The following is a 26,893-nucleotide window of genomic DNA, read 5'->3' on the forward strand; positions in this document are numbered from 1 at the left end:
CTGGGATTCTATCTCTTCCTCTCTGCCCTTCCTCTGCTCAAGTGCTCGCACTCTCTCTCAAAATAAACAAACATTTTGGGGGAAAAAAACCAATTTGAATTCTAACAGTCTGATTCCAGCACCTACCCATTAGTTTGAGTGAAATTAAAATTTGCTAGATAATTGGTAATCTACAATTTACAGTTAAGAGGAAAATACTGACAACTGCCTTGCTCAAAAAGAGAAGAAATTAGATAAATACATAAATGTCTCATTTATCTGCATGCCATTTATTCTAGCACACTTAAAGAATAATGAAACCCACTTTGCTCCTCCCCCAAACCTGATCTACTTATGAATTCACATCCATTCCACAAAAATGCATTAGAACACTACAGAAGTAGAGAAGAATGGGCTCAAAGTCTAAAATTTGGGTTTAAAATACTTCAGGGATGATGCAAAGCACATAATCAAAGAATATTCAAACTCTATTATTTTCAGTACATGCTTCACCAGTACACTTCACTAATACACTGAAGTTAAAGGAACCATGCTCCAAACCTGAGATTACTAATTTGCACAAGGATATTCAATTCCATATACAAAACTATTTGTTAATTGAGACCACGTATTTCATCAGTTAAATTTTAACTTGAGTCTCTCTTTAATGACCATTTGGTTCCTAAAAACAAAGAATTACACCAACCTACATTATAATACTTTTATAGCAAATAAAATCTCTATTTAGAAAAATCTGTATTCTTGTAGTCAGAGTCAGTTCATGGAAATGCTTGAAAAATGGAAACCTATATTTCGAGAAGTGTCTTTTCTGGTTCTGTAAGAGTTTCATAGAGTTTCACTGGATCCTGTTGAGTACAATTCCAACCAACTGTTACAACTAAATTCAGTATCAAAGTAACAGTGCTTCAGATTTCACATTCTGCCACTTAACTAATAATGGTTACTTATTCTCTTGAAGCCTTAGCTCCTCATCTGTAAAAAAGAATAATCACAGAACATGTTTTCCTGAATTGTTTCAAGGAATTGTGTGTGGCACTCAGTTAGTGTTAGCTATGGTGACCAGATAAAAAGTCCCTAAAAGATCAGTACTAGAGAACAACTCTCAACTATATACTTGTACAATCCAAGTAATTTAAGAATTTTTGATGGGGGGGGAGCTTGGGTGGCTCAGTTGGTTAAACATGTCCAACGCTTGATCTCGGCTCAGGTCATGATCTCACAGGTTGGTGAGACTGAACCCCCCCATTGGGTTCTGTGCTGACAGTGCAGAGCCTGCTTGGGATTCTCTCTCTCCCTCTCTCTCTGCCCCTCCCCTGCTCATGCTCTCCCTCTTTTTCTCTCTCTCAAAAATAAATAAACTTTAATAAAAAAAAAAAAAAAAGAATTTCTGGGGCGCCTGGGTGGCTCAGTCGGTTAAGCATCTGCCTTCACTCAGGTCGTGACCTCATGGTTCATGGGTTTGAGCCCCACGTTGGGGTCTCTGCTGTCAGCACAGAGACTGCTTCAGATCCTCTGCCCCTTTCTCTCGTTGTCCCTTCCCTGCATGTGCTCTCCATCTCTGGGGGGGGGTTGGAGTGCCTGGGTGGCTCAGTCGGTTAGGCGGCCAACTTCAGCTCAGGTCATGATCTCGCAGTCCATGGGTTCAAACCCTGCGTCGGGCTCTGTGCTGACAGCTCAGAGCCTGGAGCCTGTTTCAGATTCTGTGTCTCCCTCTTTCTCTGACCCTCCCCTGTTCATGCTCTCTCTGTGTCTCAAAAATAAATAAATGTTAAAAAATATATATATTAAAAAGAATTTCTGATCTGGGTGCCTGCCTGGCTCAGTCAGTGAAACATGAGATTCTTAATCTCACACTTTGAGCTCCAGATTGGAGGGAGAGTTTACTAGAAAAAAATTAAAAAATAAAATGCACTTTTGTCATGCACTGTAGGTGCTCAATAAATACGATCTGAATGAAAAAAAAATAGAATCTATGATCTTTTCCAAAATCCATTCTTGCCAAGAAAGGTGAGAGGATACTTCTGTATTGGACTTCAACTTCAGAGAATCTGACAGAAGTAGTTTCACTTAAAAAACAAACAACTAACCTCTTTATTATAAACTCCAAACACAGTTTCAATTATTTTCTTAAACTAAAAATCTGTGTGCACAGTAATGGTGAAAATCAATAGGTAATCTGGACCTGAAATTCTTTTTACAGAATTTTTGTCACAACAGAAATTGGCTCTGAATAAAAGACTTTAACAAATCAATGGCAATCCTTGTGATATTATCCAATGAGCACCACCTCATCCCTTCAGGGTCAAGAATAAGGTACTTTCCCAAATCTGCCAGTATTTTTTGGAACTTCATATTGGCTTACAACTCAGTTTACGTTATCTTTTAGCTCACTAGTAATGTGACATTGGAATCAAAGTATTAAAGTGTCAAGAATAACCTTTTTAAAAAAATACATGAAGACAGAGTGAACCCCAATGTAAACTGTACACTTTGGATGATAATGATGTTTCTTTTCTGTTTTTTTGATAAGTTCATTTATTTATTTTGAGAGAGAGAGAGTGAGCATGAATCAGGGAGAGGTAGAGAGAGAATCCCAAGCAGGCTCTGCACTGCCAGTGAAGAGCCCAATGCAGGGGCTCGAACCATTGAATCATAAGATCATGACCTGAGTGGAAGAGTCAGACGTTTAACTAACTGAGTCACTCAGGTGCCCAGATAATGATGTTTCAATGCTGGTTCATTGAATGTTATAAATGTACCATAATAATGAGGAACACTGATGATGATGAAGGTTGTGCTTGTGTGGGGAGGAGGCATGTGGGAAATCTATACATTCCTTTCATCTTTGAAGTGAACCTGAAATTTCTCTAAAAGATGAAGTCCATTAAATTTAAAAATACATGTATGAATATAGTGAATTGTCTGGCATTATATAATGGGATAACTTTCCTTCTACCAGGGTTTTGGGAAAACTTTTAAACATCAATTCTGCAACCAACAGAAGTATTGGTACATTCAATCTCCTTTACCATGCCAAAGCATCCACAAGTTAAAAGAATTAATTTCAACACTATCAGTTTTTTAACGCACCACGCATTTTTGAATAGTATTTGTCATTCCCTGAAGTGTTGGAGATCACCAAAATACAGTATAAAATCTAGTAAAATGTGGCTTTTTTAAACTTTCCTTACTTTGAGAGAGAGAGAAAAAGTGTGAGTGGAGTAGGGGCAGAGAGACAGAGACAGAGACAGAGAGAGAATCCCAAGCAGGCTCTACACTGTCAGTGCAGAGCCCAATGTGGGGCTCAAACCCATGAACCCCAAGATCATGACGTCAGCTGAAGTCAAACACTTAACTAACCAAGACACGGGTGCTCCAAGTGTGGTGTTTTAAAATAGCAACTCAGGGGGTGCCTCGATGGCTCAATTGGTGAAGTGTCCAATTCTTGATTTCAGCTCAGGTCATGATTTCAACAGTTTGTGGGATTGAGCCTGCTTGAGATTCTCTCTCTCTGCCCCTCCCCTGGCTCTCTCTCTCTCTCAAAATAAATAAAAAGTTAAAAAAAAAAAAAAAAGGTATGTGGTTTGCAAATTAAAAAAATAAATAAAATAGCAATTCAGTGACTGATAATAGAGTTGACAGGGTAGACTAGAGTCTCTGGGCATAAACACACAATTCTGTTTCCCATACATACAAACCTATTCTTAGAATGAGGTTTGGGGCGCCTGGGCGGCACAGTCGGTTAAGCGTCCGACTTCAGCCAGGTCACGATCTCGCGGTCCGTGAGTTCGAGCCCCGCGTCAGGCTCTGGGCTGATGGCTCAGAGCCTGGAGCCTGTTTCCGATTCTGTGTCTCCCTCTCTCTCTGCCCCTCCCCCGTTCATGCTCTGTCTCTCTCTGTCCCAAAAATAAATAAACGTTGAAAAAAAAAATTAAAAAAAAAAAAGAATGAGGTTAGTCTTTATTCACATCTGAGAATAGAATAAAAGCAACTTCCTTCTAAAATAGTTACCTATTTCCACTTTCTATTTGCCATATGGCCCACAACTACGTACCTTAGAATATACTGCTCAATATACAAGCACAGAAGACAAAGAATCTTCAAACCTAATAATCACATCTTCCTAAATTCCTCAAAAGCTTACTTTTAAGTACAAAAGCAGTAATATCACATGTGTGAATGTAAAATATCACATGTGTGAAGCATAATACCTGCAAAGCATAATACCACATACTTCATGGATTCTAAAACTTCCTTCTGTTAAAAAAATAAAAAATTGCTATCTACATTAGTAATTTTTAAACTGTGCTCCCAGTAGTCCTCAATGGAGTTGAGGAGTGAGATATTAGGAGAAAACAGAATCAGGGAAGTTCACAAAAGACAATGAAAGACAACATGTTCTACAAATTTAAAAGTTAAACTCAGAAGGTGCCTGTTTTGTTTTTTTTTTTTTTTTAAGTTTTACTTTTGAGAGAGCAAGAGCAACCAGGGTAGGGACACAGAGAAAGAAAGAGAGAGGATCCAAACCAGGCTCCGGGCTGACAGAAGAGAGCCCGATGCACGCCTCAAACCCACAAAGCATGAGATCATGACCTGAGCCAAAGTCGGACACTTAACTGACTGAGTCACCCAGGTGTCCCTGAAGTGGCATGTTCTATGTGGTAGCTACCAAATGGAAAAATGACATTAAATGGAACACTACTTAGCAATATAAAGGAATTATTTTATTCAAATGTTTACTTATTTTGAAAGGAACTATTTTTTTTATTAAAATGTTTACTTATTTTGAGAGAGATAGAGAGAGAGCGCGCAAGCAGGGGAGGGTCAGAGAGACAAGGAGAAAGAGAATCCCAAGCAAGCTCCATATTTATCATGGAGCCAAACGTAGGGCTCAGTTCTCATGACGCTGAGATCATGATGTGAGCCGAAAGCAAGAGTCAGATGCTTAACCGACTGAACCACCCAGGCACCCCTAAAGAACTACTGATAGATGCAACAACTCCAATGAATATTAAGGACATTATGTTGAGTGAAATAAAAAATCCAATTCCAAAAAGATCACATACTGTATAATTACATTTATGTAAGAGTCTTGAATGACATATTACAGAAATAGAGAACAGATCAGTGTGGTTGTAAGGTCCAGGGAAACTTGTGGAGATGGAAATGCTCTATATCTTAACTCTGGTAGTAGATACAGGAACCTTACAAATGTAATAAAAATACAGAAAACTAAACACACACACACACACACACACACACACACACACACACACACACACACAGGAGTAGAACTAGGGAAAGCTGGACAAAATGGATAGATTGTATCAATGTCAATATTCTGGTTGTGACACTGTACTACAGTTTTACAAGATGTTACAATTAAGGGAAACTGGATAAAGGAAAAAGAATTTCTCTGTATTATTCCTTAGAAATGCATGTAAATCTTACTTCAAAACAAAATTTAATTTGAAAAAATGACATTAAAATTGTGGCCTTCAAACCTGTTTTTTTGAGTATTGACAGAAATTTTCTTATGAATGAAATCTTTATTTTTTTTAGAGAGAGTGAAAGGGTGAGCACACGCATGGGAGGGGGGCAAAGGGAGGAAGAGAAAGAGGTGTGGGGAGAGAGACAGACAGACAGACAGACAGACAGACAGACAGACAGAGAATCCTAAGCAGGCTCCATGCTCAGCACGGAACCTGAAGCAGGGCTTGATCCCACGACCCCGGGATCATGACCTGAGCTGAAATCAAGAGTCTGACACTCAACCCACTGAGTCACCCTGGCGCCCCACAAATGAACTCTTAAACCATAATCTAAGCATGTATTTTGATTCCAAGATGAAAATTAGCTTTAATCTACAATGCTTTCTCCGATTGCTGATATCAACTTGAAGTACTGTGTTAAGGAGGCCACAGCCAAATACAACAGGAGAAGGCCTCAAGTAATCAGTAATGTCTGCTAAAAGATATAGTAGGCATTTGTACCTCATATTTGCTATGCCTATAGTTAAAGAGGGTGGCACGGAAATGGTCCTGCCTGAACATCCTCCCACCTACCACATGACAAGTCTAAGGCTTCCTGGAGAATAGTTCAAAAATCACTGGCTAAAAGAAAATACTTACAGACTCATCATGTGACATGAAAAACTTACTTGATTGGTACACTCTATCTGCCTAAAGCAGAAAAGGAAAAATATGCTCCCAAAAAGTAGTGTTAGAGTCTGTTATAATTAAAAAATCAAACAAAAACAACAAAAAACCCTGCATTTATCTTTTAGTCAACCCGTACAGACTACTGGACTGGTTCATTCTTGCTTTTTCAGCCTTGAAATAAGTATGCCATTAGGTAAGGGCATAATTTTTGACTGAAACAATCAAAGTTGGCAATAATTTTATTCTCTCATTCTTCATTCTAGTCTCAAGTAAAACAACGTCCCCTCCAGAATGAATTATTCTTTCTATCACTATTTTGAATCATTTATTTCAGATTAGAGAACGTGAGCCCTCTCTTCTTCCCCTATCTAAAAACAATGTGTAGCAAAGCTGATTAACAGGATTCAAACAAATCTTTCTGTCTCTACTGTCTACATTTTATTATCTCAGACTTGGGCTGTCAGAATAATTTTCTAAGTGGTCTCTCTCTCTCCCTATTCTAACTTGATCTTTAAACCAATCGTTCTCAAACATAAAATCACAAACTGCTACTTTTCATATACCTGGGGTTAGTAGTTGAAAATTATGGATTCCTAGGCCTTACCCCCAGAGATTCTGATTTAATAGGTCTAAGATGTGGCCTAGATGTCTTATTTTTTAAAAAGGCATTTGCTCCAGCCCTTTATTCTAGAACAACTGCTTAAACTCTGAACAGATTATACTTCAAAGCCCACAAGTCTCCTAGTCTTGCCCTTTTCAAAAAAAGAATAGTAGCTCACAGTAACTCCAATTAAATTCCTAATCTTGACATTATCAGGTTACCTTGTTCCACACTAATATTCCAATATATAAATCCTCTGATTATGCCAGTCTTTTTCTATTGCTGGCGTTATCTTTGCTCATTCCCCTTCAAAATTTCTAAAGTAATTTTCCTTTACATATAACCATTCCACCCAACAAAAATCTGATTAAACCTTCAGGGATCATTTAAGTATTAATGCTTCCTTGAAGCATTCTCAACTTCACAACTTAGACTTCTGTGATACAAAACTAGCTGTGAGGTCTCTAGCAGATCAACCTCCTGAGGACTATTTTCTCAATAAACAAAAATTTAACTAGCTGAACTCAAAAAACTATTTGAGCCATAAAATTTGTCCCATGCTAATCTCTTCCCTTGTTAACCTCCCAAAGAACGCATTACTTGCTTTTTAAAAAAATTTTTTTTCAATGTTTATTTGTGAGAGACAGAGAGAGAGAGAGCGTGAGTAGGGAAGGGGCAGAGAGAGAGGGAGACACAGAATTCAAAGCAGGCTCCAGGCTCTGAGCTGTTGGCACAGAGACCGACGCAGGGCTCAAACCCACGAACTGTGAGATCATGACCTGGTCCGAAGTTGGATGCCCAACCGACTGAGCCACCCAGGTGCCCCCGTATTAACTTTTTTAAAGTACTGGTTTACATTTCGACCTATTATTTTGAAATAGCTATTAGGCATTTAGTTTCCAAAACTGGATCATCTACTTTACCCCATACCAAGAAACGAGATATTTATATTTTAGCTCTCAAAGCCTAGAATGTGGTGACAACACCACCTAAATTATTCCTGATTATATCAAATTTTCCTCACCCTAACACACTTAACCCCCTTCTCCCCTTTTAGATGAACAGGAACACATCTTAAAACAAAACAAAAAATGTGCCACAGAAGAACATTATTGATTTTCTTCTGAAACTTTATTTTTAATAATTGCTTCTTTCTGTTATTATTTTTAAAATGTGGCTGTCCCTCAAGGCTCAACCCTCTCCATTATTCATCTCCATCAATCTCAGATTTTACCATTGATTCCTGTTTGATTTCCTACTCCCAGCCACCTATAGGATGTGTACCCATTTAAATATCTGCCATCATTGCAAAAATTAAACTTTCAAACTGAATCTTTTCCACATGCATTCCATTCCATTTCTTGTCAGTACCCCATTTTCCCAGCTCCCTATTTAATCCTTCTTTTTTCTAGTCTCCTATTATATCTGCTCACCTTGCCTTTTGTGTCTCCTCAGTGTTTCAGATTCATTCTTCCTCAGTTTCCAAGGCCCCCACCATCATCTCCATCATCTGAATAATTTCCAATAATCAACAACCCTTCCAGCGTATCACCATCAAGTTCTGAATTTCTTGTCTCCAAACAATGGAAGAAATCTTGTGTATTTTTAAGCACTTATCCCCCAGATTAGGACTATTCTGTCATTTTAAATGTAATAAACTCAAATTCATCAACATATTTATTGAGCATATACTATGTTCTGGATACTGCTCTATGTGCTAGGGAATGAGCAGTGAACAAAATTAAGTTGGCCTTAAGCACCTCCCCCCCTTTTTTTAATGTTTATTTATTGTGAGGGAGAGAGAGAGAGACAGAGTGTGAGCAGGGGAGGGACACAGAGAGAGGGAGGCAGGCTCCAGGCTCCAAGCTTTCAGCACAGAGCACAATGTGGGGCTCAAACTCATGAACTGTGAGATCATGACCTGAGCCAAAGTCAGACACTTAACCCACTGAGCCACCCAGGCATCCCTGCCCTTAAGGTCCTTTTATCGAGCTAGGGCAATTAATACAATCAAAGGTATCTTAGAGTAGTTTTAAATAACTGCCTTTGATAACGATTTGTGTATTCTCATTACTGAGCCAAAAATTATTCCTTTATAAGGATCAATAGAATGCTATGATGATTTTTTTCAAATGATCTGAATTCAAATTCTTGATCAGTCCCTCTTTAGCTTACGTGACCGTCAGTCTCTCTAGGCCTCTCATGAAAAATGGGTAAAATTCTACCTTGCAGAGTTGGTATGTTCGTGCCTTCCCTCTTTAGAATTAAAAGCATGAAGTTCATACTACTCAATCCAATGATAATTTAATCAACCCCAGTCATAAAACTGTTGACCACTAAGGCCACTAAAATAGTGAAAAAACAGCTCTACTATTGTAAATACCTGAAAAGATATCTTCTATTCCACATGTTTAAAATATTTACTATAAAAACCTTAAGTCTGAAACAAGAGCACTTTAATTTCTAAGTATTAGCCTATAAATCTGCAAAAGACTAGCAAAATGAATAAGAAAAAATTCTTTCCATGTTTAAACCACTTATTTCTGCAGCATTTGCCAGACAGTGTCCTTTTAATCCCAAGACTTACAGAATTCAACGATCAAGTTCTTCCTCTTCATACATTAATGTAAATAGAAAAATGAAAACAAAAAACTGGAAATGAAAGGACAAGTGCATAACAAGTAGAGAGTTGAAGCTTAGGGAAAAAGCATCTTACTCTCAAGAATAAAATACAGAATTAGTAGATCTAAGCCTCCATTAGGAAAATTACTCAGATATACAAACTTCATTAACTTATTATACGTCTTGTTCAAGACGATCTTTTAAAGTAGCTTGTCTTGAACAGGCATATAATCACTGAAAAATTGTACAATAAAGGGAAAAATAAAATGTCAATAATGAAGTTGGTAGATGCAGGTACTATTACTAACCAGTACATTTGCTATGAGACAGGCTACATCCACGTTCCCTTTCCAAATTACTTTTAAAGACCTTTCCGTCTTTACAGATAGAAAACATTATGTATACACATAGGTAAAAAAAAATAATTAACATGTACTGAGCTGATTGGCCACCCTTATAAAAGTCATTTGTATATAAAGAAATTGCTGTGTGAAGTTGGGGACTGAACTAGAAATACTTTTCTCCAAATCCTTAATGAGCCACTAAATTTAGGAGGCAAGAAGCATAAACTTTAAACTTCCTATAAGTGAACTTACAGGCTATACCAGCAGAATCTCTTTTTAAAAATCCACCATCACTCTAGATTAAATTTAAATGATGAATATTAGTTTCTCAGATATTCTCAAAGTAAATTACACAATAAAAGAACTTGTGTCTTTTGGCACAATACTGTGTCCATAAGATCTGCCAGTTTTTACTTGGAATTCAAAAATCAAAAAGTTATTACATTAGTGTATAATTAATAAGTTATTACTAACATACAGCAACCACATTAACAATATACCAAACTATTGCAAGCTAAAATTTGAAAACCACACAAACTGATCCCAGAGTTATTAGCCAACACAATCAGTTACTTCCCTTAGGAAATATGTGCAAGATCAGCAAGCCAAAATCATTAGCACCCTAATGCTTTCACATAGAGGGCATTCAACTATTTACTACTGAATGAATCTAGTTTACAATATTAACAGTTAGAAGAGTCCTAAAGAAGAGTAGAATTTAAATCTCACAAGATAATAAAGGTTACTGGATCTTGATACATCAATGAATCTATTCAATTCCATGGACATGCGAAATCTGTCATTTCATCTAGGCAGAATCCTACAAACCCAAGTAGACAAAACACAATCAGATTCTGAAACAGCATTTTAATTCTTTTTCTTTTGTATGTATGTGTGTGCGTGGTGTGTGTGTGTGTTGTCTAGCAGTGGGCTTCACTGAGAGTAACTGGAATTGAGGGGAGTATTAGTTTCCTAAGGATGCCGCAACACATGACCACAAACAATTCTAGAGGCCAGAGTCTGAAATCAAGATGTCAGCACGAAAGAGCATTTTTAGATTTCTAAGACACTAAATGGAAAAAAAAAAAATGCTAGAGAATACAGTAAGATTCATCTCCTTTTGGACTGAAAAAAAAAATCTGGATTTATATATATAAAAACCAGTAACTCAAAACTGGTTAGTTCATCAAAGTCAATTAACCTGGAGAACCATTTAAAAGTTACATATACCTTATAAACACTGAACTTTTTAATTTAAAATATAATTCATCAATATTTTAATGTCAAGCCCAAATGTTCTCTTTGAACATGGCTCTGCTAATTGGAATTTTGGGTTCTCATTATTGTATAAACCCTATCTATAATGCATTGTCTATAATTTTTGGTTTTAGATTATTTCAAGGTAACAAATTACTTAGACACCTGTGGAGCAATGAGAATGCAGATCTCCTTCTAGATTTGGATTTGTATTATTTTAGTTACCTTACCCATACCTAACAACTTTCTTTGACAATTAATGTATCTTTAACAAGTTTTCCAAAGTAATTAACTTAGTTTGCGTCAATTCTCAGGGATGCCTGGGTGGCTCAGTCAGTTAAGGTTCAGACTCTTGATATCAGCTGAGGTCAAGATCTCAAGGTTTGTGGAACTGAGACTCTGTCAGGCTTCGTGATAAAGGGAGCCTGCCTGGGATTCTCTCTCCTTTCTCTTTGCCCCTCTCTGATCACGCATGCGGGTGCGCTCTCGATCTCGCTCTCTCAAAATAAATAAACTTAAAAAAAAATGCAACTCTCTTTTCACGTTCATTTATCAATGGTTTAATTATACCTAATAATATAAACACAATACAAGTACAATGGGATTAGCCAATTTGGAAACAAACATAGGACTTTTATGAGCATTGAACTCAACAAATGGAGGCAGCACAAAGTTTACATCATTCAACATTCAATTGGCATTAATATTTTTTAAGTATTTTTTTAATATTTACTTATCTTTGGGAGAGAGAGAGACAGAGTGCAAGCAAGGGAGAGGGCCAGAGAGAGAGACACACACAGAATTGGAAGCAGGCTCCATGCTCTGAGCTATCAGCACAGAGCCCAATGCAGGGCTGGAACTCATGAACCACAAGACCTGAGCTGAAGTCGGACGTGTAACTGACTGAGCCACCCAGGCACCCCCAGCATTAATATTTTTTAAATGAAGGGCACGTGGGTGGCTCAGTGGGTTACACATCCAACTTTGACTCAGGTCACGATTTCACAGTTTGTGAGTTCGAGCCCCGCATCGGGCTCTGTACTGACAGCTCAGAGCCTGAAGCCTGCTTTGGATTCTGTATCTCTCTCTCTCTGCCTCTTTTTCTCTCAAAAATAAATAAATACATAAATAAAACATTAATTTTTTTAAAAATATATTTTAAATGAAGGTAAGAATCTTCTACTGTATCTATGTAAAACACTTTAGGAAAAATATAGAAGCTATAAATAGTGATCACCTCAGCATATAAAAGACACTAGGGATGGTTCTGTTTTTTCAAGAAACAACTACAACACAAACAGCTGGAGAGCCTACTAAGAATTGTACACATATGAACACTGAATTCTCAAAACGACTGTATAAGATAAGCTCTATTGTTACCTCAATGTTGCAGATCAACAAACTAATGCACTAAAAGATAACTAACCTGCCCAGGTCACTAGGCAATACAACCTGTTTTGATTGTAGTTCTAGTATCTACTCTTAAGCCCTGTGCAATATTGCCTCTAAAGAAGCATTGTTTGAGCTCTTTTAATAAGCATATAACACTTGCATGATCTTAAGAATTGGAGGGGATAAATAAGCATGTCCCAGTATGTCACTCCCCAAAGCAAATTTTTCAGCAACTTCCCCATAAAGGCCATAATCTTTTATCATGGCATTCAAGCCTCACCGTAACTTGATCACAATTTGTACTGCTACAATTCCAATCCAAGACTCTTATCCAAATAACTCGTGGGTTCTGGAAACCAACAGATCATCTTGAATTAGGATGTACAGAAACACTAAACATATAGAGTCTATCACATGACATTGCACAAAGACAAGTATTCCCTCATTCAGAGAATCTAAAAATAGTGGCCTGGCTTCTCAAGAGGGCAGTCAGCATGGTTTCTTGGAAAAGTTTAAAGCATCAAGAATCATGACCTAAATTTCAATCCTTGATCAACCACTATCTAACTATATGACCTAGAGAAAATTATTTAACCTCCCTGGGATTTGGTCTAGTTGTAAAATAAAAGGAAAGAACTAGAACAGTATAAAAATTTCTGAGACTAGTAACTAAAATGCAAATTCATGGCTCCACTAGATGTAATTAAGTAGGTCTGGAATTGGGCCCAAGAATGTTTAATAAGCACTCTACATAAATAACACATGGGGTCCCTGGGCCACAATGAAAAACAGCTCACTAAAAGATCTCACCAATCAATTCTAACTCTGGTTTCTTAACTTCAGTCAATAGGGTACGCCTGGGTAGCTCAGTCAGTTAAGTGTCTGACTCTTTTTTTTTAAATTTTTTTTTTTAATGTTTTTATTTATTTTTGAGACAGAGAGAGACAGAGCATGAACGGGGGAGGGGCAGAGAGAGAGGGAGACACAGAATCGGAAGCAGGCTCCAGGCTCTGAGCCATCAGCCCAGAGCCCGACGCGGGGCTCGAACTCACGGACCGCGAGATCGTGACCTGGCTGAAGTCGGACGCTTAACCGACTGCGCCACCCAGGCGCCCCAGAGTGTCTGACTCTTGATTTTAGCTCAGGTCATTATTTCATGATTTGTGGGTTCAAGCCTGGCATTTAAGCCTGCTTGGGATTCTCTCTCCCTCTGTCAAAAATAAGTGAATAAACTCTAAGAAAAAGAAAACATTTTAACTTTAATAGGGTGCTATTTTACATGTCCAGGATGGGGGTTGTGGCCTAAAAGAAAATCCTATTTATCATAGGATTTGCTTTTGCACCTTTCACCCTGTACTTTTTTAAGATAATGGGTAAGATTTGGTAGTTTTACAAACTGAACTTTCATTCTCTTAAGACACAGATAGATACAGTTGATTCAAATGAGTTTTAAATTAATTAAGCACCTGCAAAATACTAAGAATCAACTATATCATCTTATTAATCCTCCTTATTTGAAATATGATTACCTTAATTTTCTCCCAAGGAAATTTTTTTTTATGTTTTTATTTTATTCTTGAGAGAGACAGAGTGGGAGTGGGGTAGGGACAGAGAGAGAGGGAGACACAGAATCTGAAGCAGGCTCCAGGCTCTGAGCTGTTGGCACAGAGCCTGACGTGGGGCTCAAACTCATAGAATGTGAGATCATGACCTGAGCCAAAGTTGGACATTTAACTGACGAAGTCACCCATGTGCCTTGAAATTTTAAGTTTTAAAAGATATAATCTCCACTCTACAAGTATTCACAAGTCTCAAATTTTCTTCTCCCATTCTCTCTGAAAATTTCCAATCAGATTAGTAATTTTCATTCACATCAGTAAAATATTCAAATTATCATCCAAATTCACTATGAATATCTTGCTATCACTATACAAAACTGATAAAAGTATCACTATCATGTAATTAAAGTTTGAATCAGTGTTTTTCCTGTTTCTTGTCCCTTTCTTGTCCTTCTGAACTTTTCTATTTTTTTTTTTATTTTTTTTTTCAACGTTTATTTATTTTTGGGACAGAGAGAGACAGAGCATGAACAGGGGAGGGGCAGAGAGAGAGGGAGACACAGAATCGGAAACAGGCTCCAGGCTCTGAGCCATCAGCCCAGAGCCTGACGCGGGGCTCAAACTCACGGACCGCGAGATCGTGACCTGGCTGAAGTCGGACGCTTAACCGACTGCGCCACCCAGGCGCCCCCTTTCTGAACTTTTCTAGAATGAGTATTGTATTTATTCCAAAATCACGTACCACTTTGTCTTAAGAGTTACAGATGTTTGAGGCTCTGCTTTGTTAAGTGTACCATCTCACTAACCTTTTTTAAAGAGCAAACTTGGGGACGCCTGGGTGGCTCAGCCGGTTGAGTGTCCAACTTTGGCTCAAGTCATGATCTCAAGGTTCCTGAGTTAGAGCCGTGAATCAGGCTCTGCGCTGTCAGCACAGAGCCGCTTGGGATCCTCTGTCCCTCTCTCTCTGGCCCTCCCCGGCTCACGCAGGTGTGCATTCTCTCTTTCAAAAATAAATATTTAAAAATAAATAAATAAAACATCAAACTTGCATGTATGTTAAAACAAAAAGAACTTATCTCAATTTCAGAAAAAAAATACTTTTCTTCAAAAGAATTACTTCAAGGATTTTTTTTTAATGGAGGAAGGGGAGTAACACCATAATTAAAATATGTATTTTCAGTCTTGTCTTAGAAATCAAAGTGCTAGCATTAGTAGCAAATCATAAACCTAAACATAACTGTAATTCAAAGCTCATTTAGCAATAATTCTAAAAGCTAAATAAGGAATTGGAACGTCATAATTTTTTAAAAATAATTTAACAACCTAAGCACTTATTTTCTATATTCTGAATTTCAAATTAGATCAGCATTCAGAAAGCTATTTTAAACCCACATTTATGTAGGAAACTGTGCAAGAATAATATCTGATACTATCCAAATTATCTACACTTTCCTTCAATTTTTTTCATCTGTTTTTGATTACAAAAGCTATCCATATGTCTCAGAAAAATCAGAAGAGAAAAGAAAACCCCCACAATTCCAATTACTCAGACACAAATCACTGCTAAGAACTTCGGTGTATATACAGACGCAAAGTAAAAACTTATTTAAGCAAGAATCACCAATAGACACTAAATCTAAGAAAGTAGGACAGGGACCAGAATATTTACACAATCTCAAAATATCTTCCCACAAATTACTTAATAAAGGCAAAATGAGAAACAGTAACTATACAATGGAAAAACTACTAAACACCTTAACCCAGCAATCAAAATGAACATACTGGTAAGGGGCAAACAAAAATGATTTAAAAAAAAAACAAAACCCACATACTGCTCATCTAGTATTCCAGCCAAAAATGCAAAACCTGAATCTAATCATGAAGAAACCTTAGATAAACCCAATTGAGGGGCACTGTATAAATAGCTAGCTTGCCAATGTCATGAAAGACAAAGAGATCAGAGAACTAAATGCAATCCGTGATCCTGAATTGGCGACTGCACCAGAAAAAAAAGTGCTAATAAAGGACATAATTGGGACAACTGATGAAAACGGAATATGGACAACAGACTAGATAAAAAGAATTACATCAATGCCAAACTTCCTAAGTTTAACCACTCTGGTTACCTAAGAAAAGATGCTTGATCTTTAAAAATGCATATTTAAGTATAAGACAGCATCTTATATGCAATCTACTCTAAGAATTTTTTTTTTACATGCATTGAGAGAATAATAAAGCAAAGGTGACAAAATGTTAAAAATCAGGGGATGTGAATAAAGGGTATAAGAAGTTTTGTAGTATTCATGTAACTTCTGTAAGTCTGAAATTACTTTAAAATAAAAAATTAAGGGGCGCCTGGGTGGCTCAGTCGGTTAGGCGTCCGACTTCAGCTCAGGTCACGATCTCATGGTTCTGAGTTCAAGCCGCACTTCGGGCTCTGTGCTGACAGATCAGAGCCTGGAGCCTGCTTTAGATTCTGTGTCTCCCTCTCTCTCTGCCCTCCCCTGCTCTCTCACTCTCAATTAAATATTAAAGAATTGTTTTAATAAAATAAAAAATTAAAACAAAAAAACTGGTATTTTGGGAGTATTCCTCAAAACACATGCATATATTTATATATAATACTTGTATTTTTAAAATTAAAAAGTGGAGGGGGTGCCTGAGTGGCTCAGACGGGTGAGCATCCAACTTCGGCTCAGGCCGTGCTCTCACAGCTAGTGAGTTCAAACCTCGCACTGGGCTCTCTGCTGTCAGCACGGAGCCACTTCGGATCCTCTGTCTCCCTCTCTCTGGCCCTCCCCCTTCTCTCTCTCTCTCAAAAATAAACATTAAAAAAAATACATTTAAAATAAATTAAATTAAAAAGCGGAATCATCAATTTGATACTAATTATTTAGTTATAGAGGCCCTCTCGAGTACATTTGAACATCCCTGAAAAAAAGCAATTGTTCCACGATGAATTAGATGTCCGTCTCTTACTCTCCATCCAAGCAAATTCCCCCACACCACAAATACCCACCCTACCACCATCTCCTTAACCAGTCACAGCTAATTAAAGGGCTCAAGACGGAGCACAGTGGCTGACTGACACCTTGCCAATTCCTGTGAGGTCCAACGGTACTTTTCTTCAAAAAAGTTCTCTAAGATTTCCCTATAGTCTTATAACAAATCTTTTACTTAAGCTGGTTGGATATGATTTCCGTACCCTGCATCCAAACAAACCCTGAAACAGCAGGCTTTTAAGGAGTAGAAATAAACAGTACAAGGGAAATAGCAGCTACTTAAATTCATCTTTTGTCTGTGCTTGAAAAATATGGTTTTGCTGGGGGCTTAATGGTAAAGATGTAATAAGGCTGTCAATTCAGCCAATTACACAGATTCACTTAAAGAGAAGCAGCAGAAAAGCAAATAATTCAAAAGGAACAATCTTATTTTCTCAAGAAGAGCTACTATGTATCAGACCAACCTCAGACCCCCCCCCCCATCAATTTATAGCTAATGAAGCAGAGTCCCAACCATTCAAATCAGTCACATCAAGAATCTTCCCATCCTTTGCAACATCGTTAAAGAGAAAATGGGTTTTCAAATTCCTGAAACTTGTCTTTCTTTGACATATAAAGCAGGACAAGAGGAATTTAAGAGGTCTCTCTGTGAAATCAAAATTAGAAACTATTATCTTTCATTATTAGTCGGTGAAATAAGAAAAAATATTAGGAAAGTGTATCTTTCTCATATACAGTGTCCCAATACGTAAACTTTTGAAAAAACAAAACTATTTTCTGACAACATCCTAAGTGATAATAGTTCATTCTTTTCACCACATTCCTCACTTTTTGCTAAAAACCACTGATACTAGGCTTTACATGATTGTTAGACCAGTGAGACAAATGGGAAAAGATTTAATCTTTAAATTTACTTAACTCAATTAGCAATAATCACGCCTCAGATAAACCTCACTGGCTACAATACTGCCACTGTGCAAAGCTAAAAACTTACTTAACTCAAATAAGTTTAAAATAATTTATGGTAAATTCAGTTAAAAGTCTTTAAATAAAAATTATGTTTTAAATACCTTTTGAAAACAAAAGCCAAATAGATTTAAAAATTAATAAAAATTTTTCTCGTCTCAGATAAAATGTTACATAATATATGTGAACTTGAACTTTATGTTATGAGTACCACAAACCAAAACTACCTCAATCCCACTGTTCTATTACTTAATTTTATGCCACAGGCTCAGACCTTAAATGCAACCAAGTTAGCTATAACACAGGTGTGATTACTTAATGTTCTTTCTCAATAATAAACTTCAGGACCAAGATGTTTATTCCTTTGGATTAACTCTAAGCAAACATCTAAGAGTTGCTAGAAAATTCCCTGTCTTCTTGGGGCGCCTGGGTGGCTCAGTCGGTTAAGCGTCCGACTTCAGCCAGGTCACGATCTCGCGGTCCGTGAGTTCGAGCCCCGTGTCGGGCTCTGGGCTGATGGCTCAGAGCCTGGAGCCTGTTTCCGATTCTGTGTCTCCCTCTCTCTCTGCCCCTCCCCCGTTCATGCTCTGTCTCTCTCTGTCCCAAAAATAAATAAACGTTGAAAAAAAAAATTTTTTTTAAAAAAGAAAATTCCCTGTCTTCTCCAACTGTAAAACTAGAACAAAGAAAGCTGCATAAATCATTTTGTTTCTCAGGTCCTGTCTTAAATCCAAATTTCACATTTGAAATAATTTTAAAATGCAAAAATAAATATTTTAACTAAAAATAATAGATGTGGACTTGATTACTCATTGAATTATTACATACTATTTATGCATTAAAAGTCATAATGTCTGTTTTCAATGGCATCTTAATTGAACACATCAAAAAAGAATTCTGACTGACCTGTTGCATTGAAAAGTTCAAGATCCCAAACAGCTCAACTAGTTTTTGTAAATAATCAAATCAGATTTTGCAATAAAGTTGTAAAATTCACCTAACAATATAAAAATAGCTTTCCCAAACTGTCTTAAAAATAAAATTTGATTTATGACCCCTCTGAGGAAAAAAAAAAAACTGATTTCATATTAAGTGAAAATATTTATCAAGTGAAATATAAGACCCACCTATTTTCTTGACTCTCACTTAAGTAAAAAGCATCCTATTTACTAACGGTTAATAAATACTTCTCATAATCTTAAAGATACAAATAACATCTAATTAAGTTAACCTGAGTCATCATCATTTTGACTTTTTATGTAGAACTGATCACAAATGCTCACAACAACAAAAAAATTCTTTTGGTTAATTCCTACCTGTCTGTAAATTACTGTTTAATGGCAATAGCAAGATTTTTAGTTAAATATGGTTACTTCAAATTTGGTGCACTAAAAAACTATTTTCAACCATAAATATTGCTCTTCCACATTAAATAAGTTTTTAGGTAATATATACTATCCTTTTAATATTAAAAAAAAAATAAGGCTCTTCCCAACATTTGTACATTACAAGAGACAGTAAAAAATTGTGAGCCACTCCAATTTCAAACCAGCCTAAAAGCTAACATTTATACAGCAGCACCTAAAATAGTATCCTTATTTTGCCAGCCAATATAAAAAAAATTTTTTACCACAAAATAAAAATAATTCTATAGTCAATATTAACAAGTCTCCCTGAATACAAGTATTAAACGCTTTTCCTAACATGTAACAAAGAAAAGTCCCTGATTACCCTGAATATTTGAGATGTGTTTGCTCAAATGAAAGCTTTAAACTCAAAAAATAATTGAGCACCTACTCTCTATTGTGAATAAATCCTTTGGAGATAAAAGCTAATTACACATTACTAAAATATTTTTAAAAAAATAAACAGCATCTTTTGTAAAAATTACATACTAACATTTCTTTAGCAGTTTGTGGTAGCTCTTCAAAGTCCTTTTGGTTTTCTCCATTTTAAACACACAATGACAGTACACATTAAAGTCCTAGTAGTAACTTCCAGAACTAAGCAGAGCTGTTAGGATTTACATAACACACTTTTAAAAATAAAACCATACGTTTAAGAGTTTGATGCATGAAATGGGTACATTATTCTTAGAAATAAAAAACCAATTTAAGAAGTTAGACTTTCACTAAGACCACTAAGGTTATGTGTTAAAGGAAGAATTTCTCCTAACTTATTAATTGGCTTTTCCCCTCACTTCCTCATTTTAGATCCAAGAAGTCCTAGAGCTTGCTTTAGTATATACATGAAAAAATTCTCCAGCTGGAAGCTCTAAGACAAACAAGGCAAAATTGTGAGGGAGTTATCAGAAATCTTAAGAGTTGAAGGGAAATACAGGAGCCCTGTAAAGGTTCTAACTTAAACTGAGATCAAAGGGATCCTATAACTTACACTGACAACAAAAGGGAAGTATGATCAAACTACAGTCTCTAAAAATAAAATTTGCTCACCAATTACATTATGATTTTCTACAAATCCACTTAAACAGACAAACACCTAATCCCTCAACCTTAGCTACCCTAAGAACAAAGACTATTTGACTAGTTTTCCCCCAAGAGACCGAATGTTTCAAAACTCACTCAGAAAAAATTATACTTAACCTTTTTTAAAAAAATTGCCCCTACAATTTCTAATTTAAAACACAGATGGTCAATGGGGTACATACACATTAACAAAAACCAAACACTTATAGCCATGTTATTTATAAAGTAACCATTTAAAAGAGTACAATACATTCAAAAAACATATCAAAAGAAACAAACAAAATACAAAGCAATGAAGCAGACTAGTATGAAGAAAGCTAATAGAGTCAAGGCAGCTTTTCTTATAATTTCTAACTTGGTATTGTTTATTTGAAGCCAAATAAGTCCAAATGCTTTGTGTGTCTAGAGCTGATCAAGGTCACTATCAAGAAAAAACAATGGGTGTATACAGTGTTCCTTTCCATGGCTACATAAACTAAATTTTCCTAAGAGTATACTGATTTCCTACCATAGATAGCAAGTTTAAAGTACCAACCTTCTGAACCACAGATTCTAACTACGTAGTCCATAAAATAAATGCACAATCCTTACCCAGCAGTTATGGATCTAGACTTATACGATCAGAGCACATACAAATGAGTATTGACCCCAAATCCCTACATAAACTCTCCCACTACCCACCAACATTTCATTTCATACTAAAATATTCCAAAGATTCTAAGTACATTGTACACTGTCTTCCATGAAGAAACTAAGGCAGTGATTGCTACAATTATTTTGTACAACAGACAACTAGTTCATATACGAACTTCATGATTCCCTTATTCCGTTGTAAATATTGGAGCAGAATTTACTGTGGAATAAAAGAATCATGAAAGGGTGTGTACTCTCCAACCTTTTCAAGAACTACTAGATTTCAATAACTACTCATCTTTCAGTTATTCCACATCAGAATGGTCATTAAATGCCATTAATGGCCCACTGATATCTCGCTGCAGAGTCCAGACCAAGAAGATCACCCTTCCACTCCAAAAATAAATTCTAATCATTCCCACTTTTAAAAATATTGTTAAGTAACACCATTTCATTTTCTGCCTCCATCTATAAGATACTGAAACTAGCATAAAATGGATTCAAGACTCTATATTATGGTATGGCTTTTATTTAGTCTATTAAAACAGACTAAGTTCCACATCCCATAATAGGTAAATGGGTACAGGGCGGGGTATCAAGAACTAAAGCCTTACTTTTTTACTTACATAATTATGATTGCATGCTATAAAACAATTTTAAAAGGCAGCAAAGCATGGAGCTTCACTTCATGAAATATACAAACTTAGAAAATGCATAAGGAATGCTTAAATATAGGAGAAACATGGATGCAAAATATAATAGTGAGAAGAACAAGCATCTCCACACCCAGTGAAGTAACAGGTTTAGGCTTGTTTGTACAGCTCCCTAAAAATTAATCTGAAAGAGTACAAAAACCAAAATTCATAAAATCGGTCAAGTGTTGGATGGGAAACATTACACTCTAAATTAAAACATCTACTCACACAAAATGTTGCACTTATACACTTATTCAACATTTAACTTACTTTAGCACAGTGAATAAAAGACACTCGTATTAAACGAGCAGAAAACTAATATTTGTCCCAAGTAATTTTTTTTTAATATTTAAGCGCACCCATCCTCACTACTCCAATTTCTAAGGCTACCTGAGTGTTTTTTATTATTTTTTTTGAAAGTGGTGTCATTTCATTTGCCTGTCAGGAAAAACCAACAAAATTAATCAACTAAAACATAGCGTTGTAATTTGCAGTAAAATCAACACATTTTTGTAAACTATTCGGGAAAGAAAAGCAGCACAGTCTTTTCATGTAAACATAATAAGCCTGTAATATGCTGCAGACAAACGCACTGCATGGGGTGTGGAGGACCCGAGCTGATTAGATTACCACAACATCAGCCTGGGGCCGCCATTTTTAGAATCTGTAAAGGACAAAAGAGGGAAATTTCACTTTTTACTTCCCATCTCGGAAAATAAGGGAAAAAACGGCACTATTTTCCAATTAGGTATTGATGTCTCCAGCCTAGAGTTGAATGCACCTCACTTAATTCTCTCCAAGGTCTCCAGAACTCCAACACCTTACGTTATTCACATCTCTAAAAGGGGGGGAAATCGGAAAAAAAAGAAAAAAAAAAAAAAAAGAAAAGAAACCAACCCGGGATTTACTCCAAAGCGAACTCTAGCGATTTCTCTTCGACTTTAAATTATCATTCTTAAGACAGACTTTAGCAAGAACGGATCTCTACGGAACTGAGGCCAGTGGAAGAGAGCACTCCGGATTGTTTTTTCTCTCCCCCTCCCCCGTTTAGCACAGTGAGCCGTTTGTTTCTCTTCTGTATCTGCTGCCACAGTGTTTGTGCCAATCCCTTGGTCAAAATAAGCTTTTCTGAAATGTGCCATATTGTGGATTCTAAGCCTCCGGTACAGTAAAGGACGGCGATAATGCAAGAGGAGTGGGGGAGGAGACTGAGAAGGCTGGGTACTGGGGTGACCACCTCAGGGGCGGGTTTACCCTCTCCCGGAGAGGATGAGGAGCTGTCTCGTTCTCCCACAAAGGGAGATAGAGACCCAGAGCGTCCTTTTAACCCCCTTCGTATTTACCTGAAAATTATACCAGAGACTGCCAGCCAAGAAATGGGAGAAGAAAATGGGGCCTATACGGCTTCTGAGCACCTGAACAAGATGCGGTCGAGGAAACGGCGAGCTGGCAGCTCCTGGGACCACTTCGACACAAACCCTGCTAACAGTCACAAGCCTCCCTCCTCACCCAAGCGGCCTTAACCCGCTGCCAATGAGGAGTGCGCCCCCTCCCTAACTCCCACTCTCAAGGGGGTTTAACTGCCAGTTTCCCCTTTCCCCAACCCTAAAACCCGCCATAATGCTCCCTTTCCAGGGACAGGGAAGAGAAAGGATAAATTCGATTCAACCAAGCAACGTCTTGCCCCAGCCCAGACACCTGAGAGTCAGCGTCGACTCCCCCCAACACCCCCGGAAGGATAAAAATGAGAAAGCCCCCTCCCTCTTGAAACACGCGTCCCTCCACCCCGCAAACCCCAAGAACTCCCAAGGAGACGACAAGCACTGACCTGCGATGTTCACACAACAGACACCCGAACCCCGTTATCTGCTCGACCCCCAAGGAGTCTCTCCACACCTCCACGAACAGACGACCCCCCGACAGCAGCCACTGCGGACACAGGACCCGGCTCCACACACCCCCTCCCCAAACAGCAGCGCGCAGCCTCTTCACCAGCAATCAAGGAGTAGGGGAGGGGGCACCCAGATAGTCAACAGGAACGCAGAGGCGACGGCAAGGCTGCTCAGAGTGTCTATGTCCCCTCTGTTGCCGCTCCCGAACTCAGGCACGGTCTCCGACTCGGCCCCCTGCGCCCGCTCAGTGTCACTGCCTCTCGCTCTGGGAAAATGGCGGCGACGGCGGCGGCGGCCGCGGCGGCGGCGACGGCGGCGGCGGCGGCGGCGGCGGCAAGTGCACGGGGCCCGCCCGCCCCGCTCCGCAGGGGCAGAGGGGGAGGGGACGAAGCTGCCTGCCGCCATTTTGCTTGTGGGCTGCCGCCCGCTGTTGCCTCTTGGCACAGAGGCTTGAAGACAGTCAACTGGAGGCAGAGAGGTGGGCAGAGTCTCCGTCTTTTTTCAGAGCAGATGCATTCAACAATTCACAGAAGGTTTGGGATAGTTTCGATATTTGATGGGATTGGTTCTTTGTCCCTTTTCCCTGAGTATCCCTCAAGTCTGGATATCGGCGAGCATGGGCACGCCACTACTGGGTGGAAAGACTAAGACTGTAGGCCCTGGGAACGATTCCCCCCCCTCCCCTCCCGCCCATCACCCTCCGAAAGCTATGCACTTTCTCCCACTCCCCAAACAACCTCAGTCTCCGTCTTCCCCTCCCCCTCCCCAGTCTGGCCTCCAGCGCTGGGTGAACTCGTTTTGGGTGTCACTCGACGCCCACTAGGGGCTGAGGAGGCTCCAGTGCGCAGACTCCGGGCACCGGATAAAAGCGGAGCTGGAGCGTCCAGCGCCGTCTCGATGGAGGAGCGAGAAACGGAAGAGGTCGGGGGGAGAAGCAGCAGGAAAAATACAGCCACCGTCAGCGCCGCTTCCCTGCCACCGTGTATCGGGGTAAAAAGCTGCCGTTGCCGTCGGTGCAGTTGCCGTCGCTGCCTCCTACTTCTCTTGGCCCCGGGGAAGGATTTCCCCGCCGGCGGGACAATGTGCGGGGTGGGAAGCAGGAGTTAACCTTTATGTGGCGGTGATTAAACGAGGGAGGGACAGAGAGACGGTTATCTCGAAGAAAAAAGGGGGATGCCAAAGAATAAAACAAGGGTTTCCCCACTAAAATAACATTGTGATTCCGGTTCTTGTTTTCGGGGTCTTTCCCCGAAATGGCGGTTTCCGTCTTCTTGCTCCACAGAGACCAGGAGCGCTTGGTAAGCGGAGTGGGGAGAGGCAGAGGCGGTCCATGCGGCCAATCAGTGCCTGGTGTGTCCTGTCGGGCTAGTAGTGATTGGCTAGCGATGACCTCATGCTGCAGCAGCGGGTGGGGCCAGAGCCGTCGGGGGAGGCTGTTGCAAAGGCAGAGAGGGAGAAGTGACGATGGTGATCGTTGCTGCCGCGGCCGATATGGAACCCAAGCAGTGGCGAAGAGAATCTCAAGGCTCTTCCCTGAGTATTTTCTCCTGTCCCTGCGCGAGGTGAGGGCCCCGGCTCGGCCCCTGCGAAACCTTGGGGCGCTGGCGCGGACGAGGAGACACCATTTCTCTCATGACTTTTGTAACTGCGTCAGGGCAAGATGGCGCTGGGTCTCCTTGGGGCGCGGGGGGAGAGGCACGTCCACCGCCGCCGCAGCGCATGTGACCGGGCTGCATTCCTGTGGGGTTTGGCTCCGACCCAGGCTGGGGCGGGGGAGGGGAAAGGGCTTGGGCGGAGGAGACTGTGGTGCGGTCGGCGTTGGCGGCCTGAAGAGGAAGAGATGACTGTTTGAGAGCGCTTCCCCTCCCCCATACAGCTTGCAGTTGCGGCTCCCAGGGGAAAGCCCCTGGAGGGACACTCCTTTTGGGTGTGACGGCTGTTGGTGGAGGAGAAGGTTTGGTGCCCTATTTTCTTATCTACCTTTCTCCTTGCAAAGTACTTACGTAAGGTGGCAGGTTCCTAATGTGGAAATCTATGAGTCCCTGAGGGCCTCTGGACTGAGTAAAGAGGGGAGAGACTAGCTCCTGGCCCACAACGACAAGTGGTATCAGTTATTTTTTGAGAAGACGTAAAATTTCTCAGATCCTAGTAGAAAAATGTTTCCTAAATTTGGAAGCAAAGGTAAAAGGTGTAAACACCCAGGAACACTTAAAATCTCCGAAGTTACAGGGAATTTGCCATCTGAATTTTGAGGACCTTTTTCAGGCTTTCTGTTCTTTTCCTATGTACTTTGTTCTCGTATCCTCCTTACCTGTGTATTCTACAAGAATGTGTAATTTTAGCGGACTTGCTTTTCTTTCTAAATTTAGGCGTGATCAGTAATAACAATAAAAGCGATAGTGTTGTGATCTGTATGAAGTTGTAAGGATGTTTTCAGTACTTTCGTCTTTCTGTCGCCCTCTTAACTATGGTTTTTAAAAATAAAACATGAATTCACTTTCGGTAAATGTTACTCATTAAGAAGCCTGCACCGTTATGAAGCCTACATCTTTAATCACTTTTCTGGAAGTATGAACTTTAGTTTCCGAAACCTTGTTGGTTGAAGATCTTTACTTCAAGAGTTCTTAAGGTCTATATTGGTAGATTCAGTAAGAAAGACTATTTTTGTTTTTGATAATTCCCAGTTGGCCAAACAAGCATAGTAGCCATCAACTAAACTAGTCAAGATTTAAAAGGCTTCTCCCCTTGGGTGGTGTTGAGCTGGGAGTTACACAACAAAGACATTTGCACTGACACCTGGCTTGCTTTTTTTGACAGAACACATCTGGTGCTAAGAGGAAATATTTGCTGAACCTGAAAAGATGGGTTTTAACCTGGGGTCCAGGTTATGTTACTTCCTTTAGTGTTAGTTGTGGACTTGATAGTTTGAAAACAAGATTGATTTTTTAATTCATTTGTTTATACTTAAACCCTTACTAGTTTCTGTGGTTTTCTTTTTCAGTGAATTACCAATATGAATGAACTAAAAACTCTGTAATTAAACTGTTAATATAGAAGAAGAAAGATTTTAGAGTTCAAAGTGTGTTTTATGTCCATTGTGAATATAAAATGGGCCTTCTGTCTATAAGAACTGAATATCTTCTAGGCTTTACTTGTCATGTGTAAGTTACATCTATCTCCCTTACTGTCATAGCAATTTTTATTTTGACTTAGGAAAGAGGGACGGAATATGAAGTCAGATTGTAAGGTTTCATGGTCTTCCTAGCTTCACTCTGCCTTAATA

At 38.9% G+C, this 26,893-nt stretch overlaps 2 protein-coding genes and 1 pseudogene across 5 annotated transcripts in view; 1 reads left to right on the plus strand and 2 right to left on the minus strand.

Annotated features, from left to right (window-relative positions):
- Positions 1 to 23,654, minus strand: part of KMT2E (lysine methyltransferase 2E (inactive)) — a 101,780-nt gene extending 78,126 nt beyond the window's left edge. For 3 of the 4 annotated variants that reach the window (XM_045494503.1, XM_045494500.1, XM_045494502.1), the window contains exon 1: positions 23,547 to 23,653. The gene's annotated coding sequence lies outside the window, so the exon portion shown is untranslated. Of the gene's footprint in view, positions 1 to 23,546 lie in introns of all 4 variants that reach the window. The other variant, XM_045494501.1, reaches the window with a different exon arrangement.
- On the minus strand, positions 17,767 to 17,922 carry LOC123607834 (annotated as a pseudogene).
- A 229-nt stretch (positions 23,655 to 23,883) lies between the features above and the next one.
- Positions 23,884 to 26,111, plus strand: LOC123606331 (PH domain leucine-rich repeat-containing protein phosphatase 1-like). Its single transcript, XM_045494533.1, has 2 exons — positions 23,884 to 24,088; positions 24,380 to 26,111. Exons 1-2 carry the CDS (start codon positions 23,884 to 23,886, stop codon positions 24,715 to 24,717), a joined length of 543 nt encoding a protein of 180 aa, XP_045350489.1. The 3' UTR covers positions 24,718 to 26,111.
- The last annotated feature ends 782 nt before the right edge of the window (positions 26,112 to 26,893 follow it).

The sequence above is a fragment of the Leopardus geoffroyi genome, chromosome A2, assembly GCF_018350155.1.
Source record: "Leopardus geoffroyi isolate Oge1 chromosome A2, O.geoffroyi_Oge1_pat1.0, whole genome shotgun sequence".
Classification (NCBI taxonomy): domain Eukaryota; kingdom Metazoa; phylum Chordata; class Mammalia; order Carnivora; family Felidae; genus Leopardus; species Leopardus geoffroyi.

Excerpts from the sequence above, each read along its gene's own strand:
- LOC123606331 (XM_045494533.1), top strand. The coding sequence starts at position 23,884 with ATGGCGGCGACGGCGGCGGCGGCCGCGGCGGCGGCGACGGCGGCGGCG. Across the intron at positions 24,089-24,379 it reads AGTCAACTGGAGGCAGAGAG|TCTGGCCTCCAGCGCTGGGT; the intron begins GTGGGCAGAGTC and ends CCCCCTCCCCAG.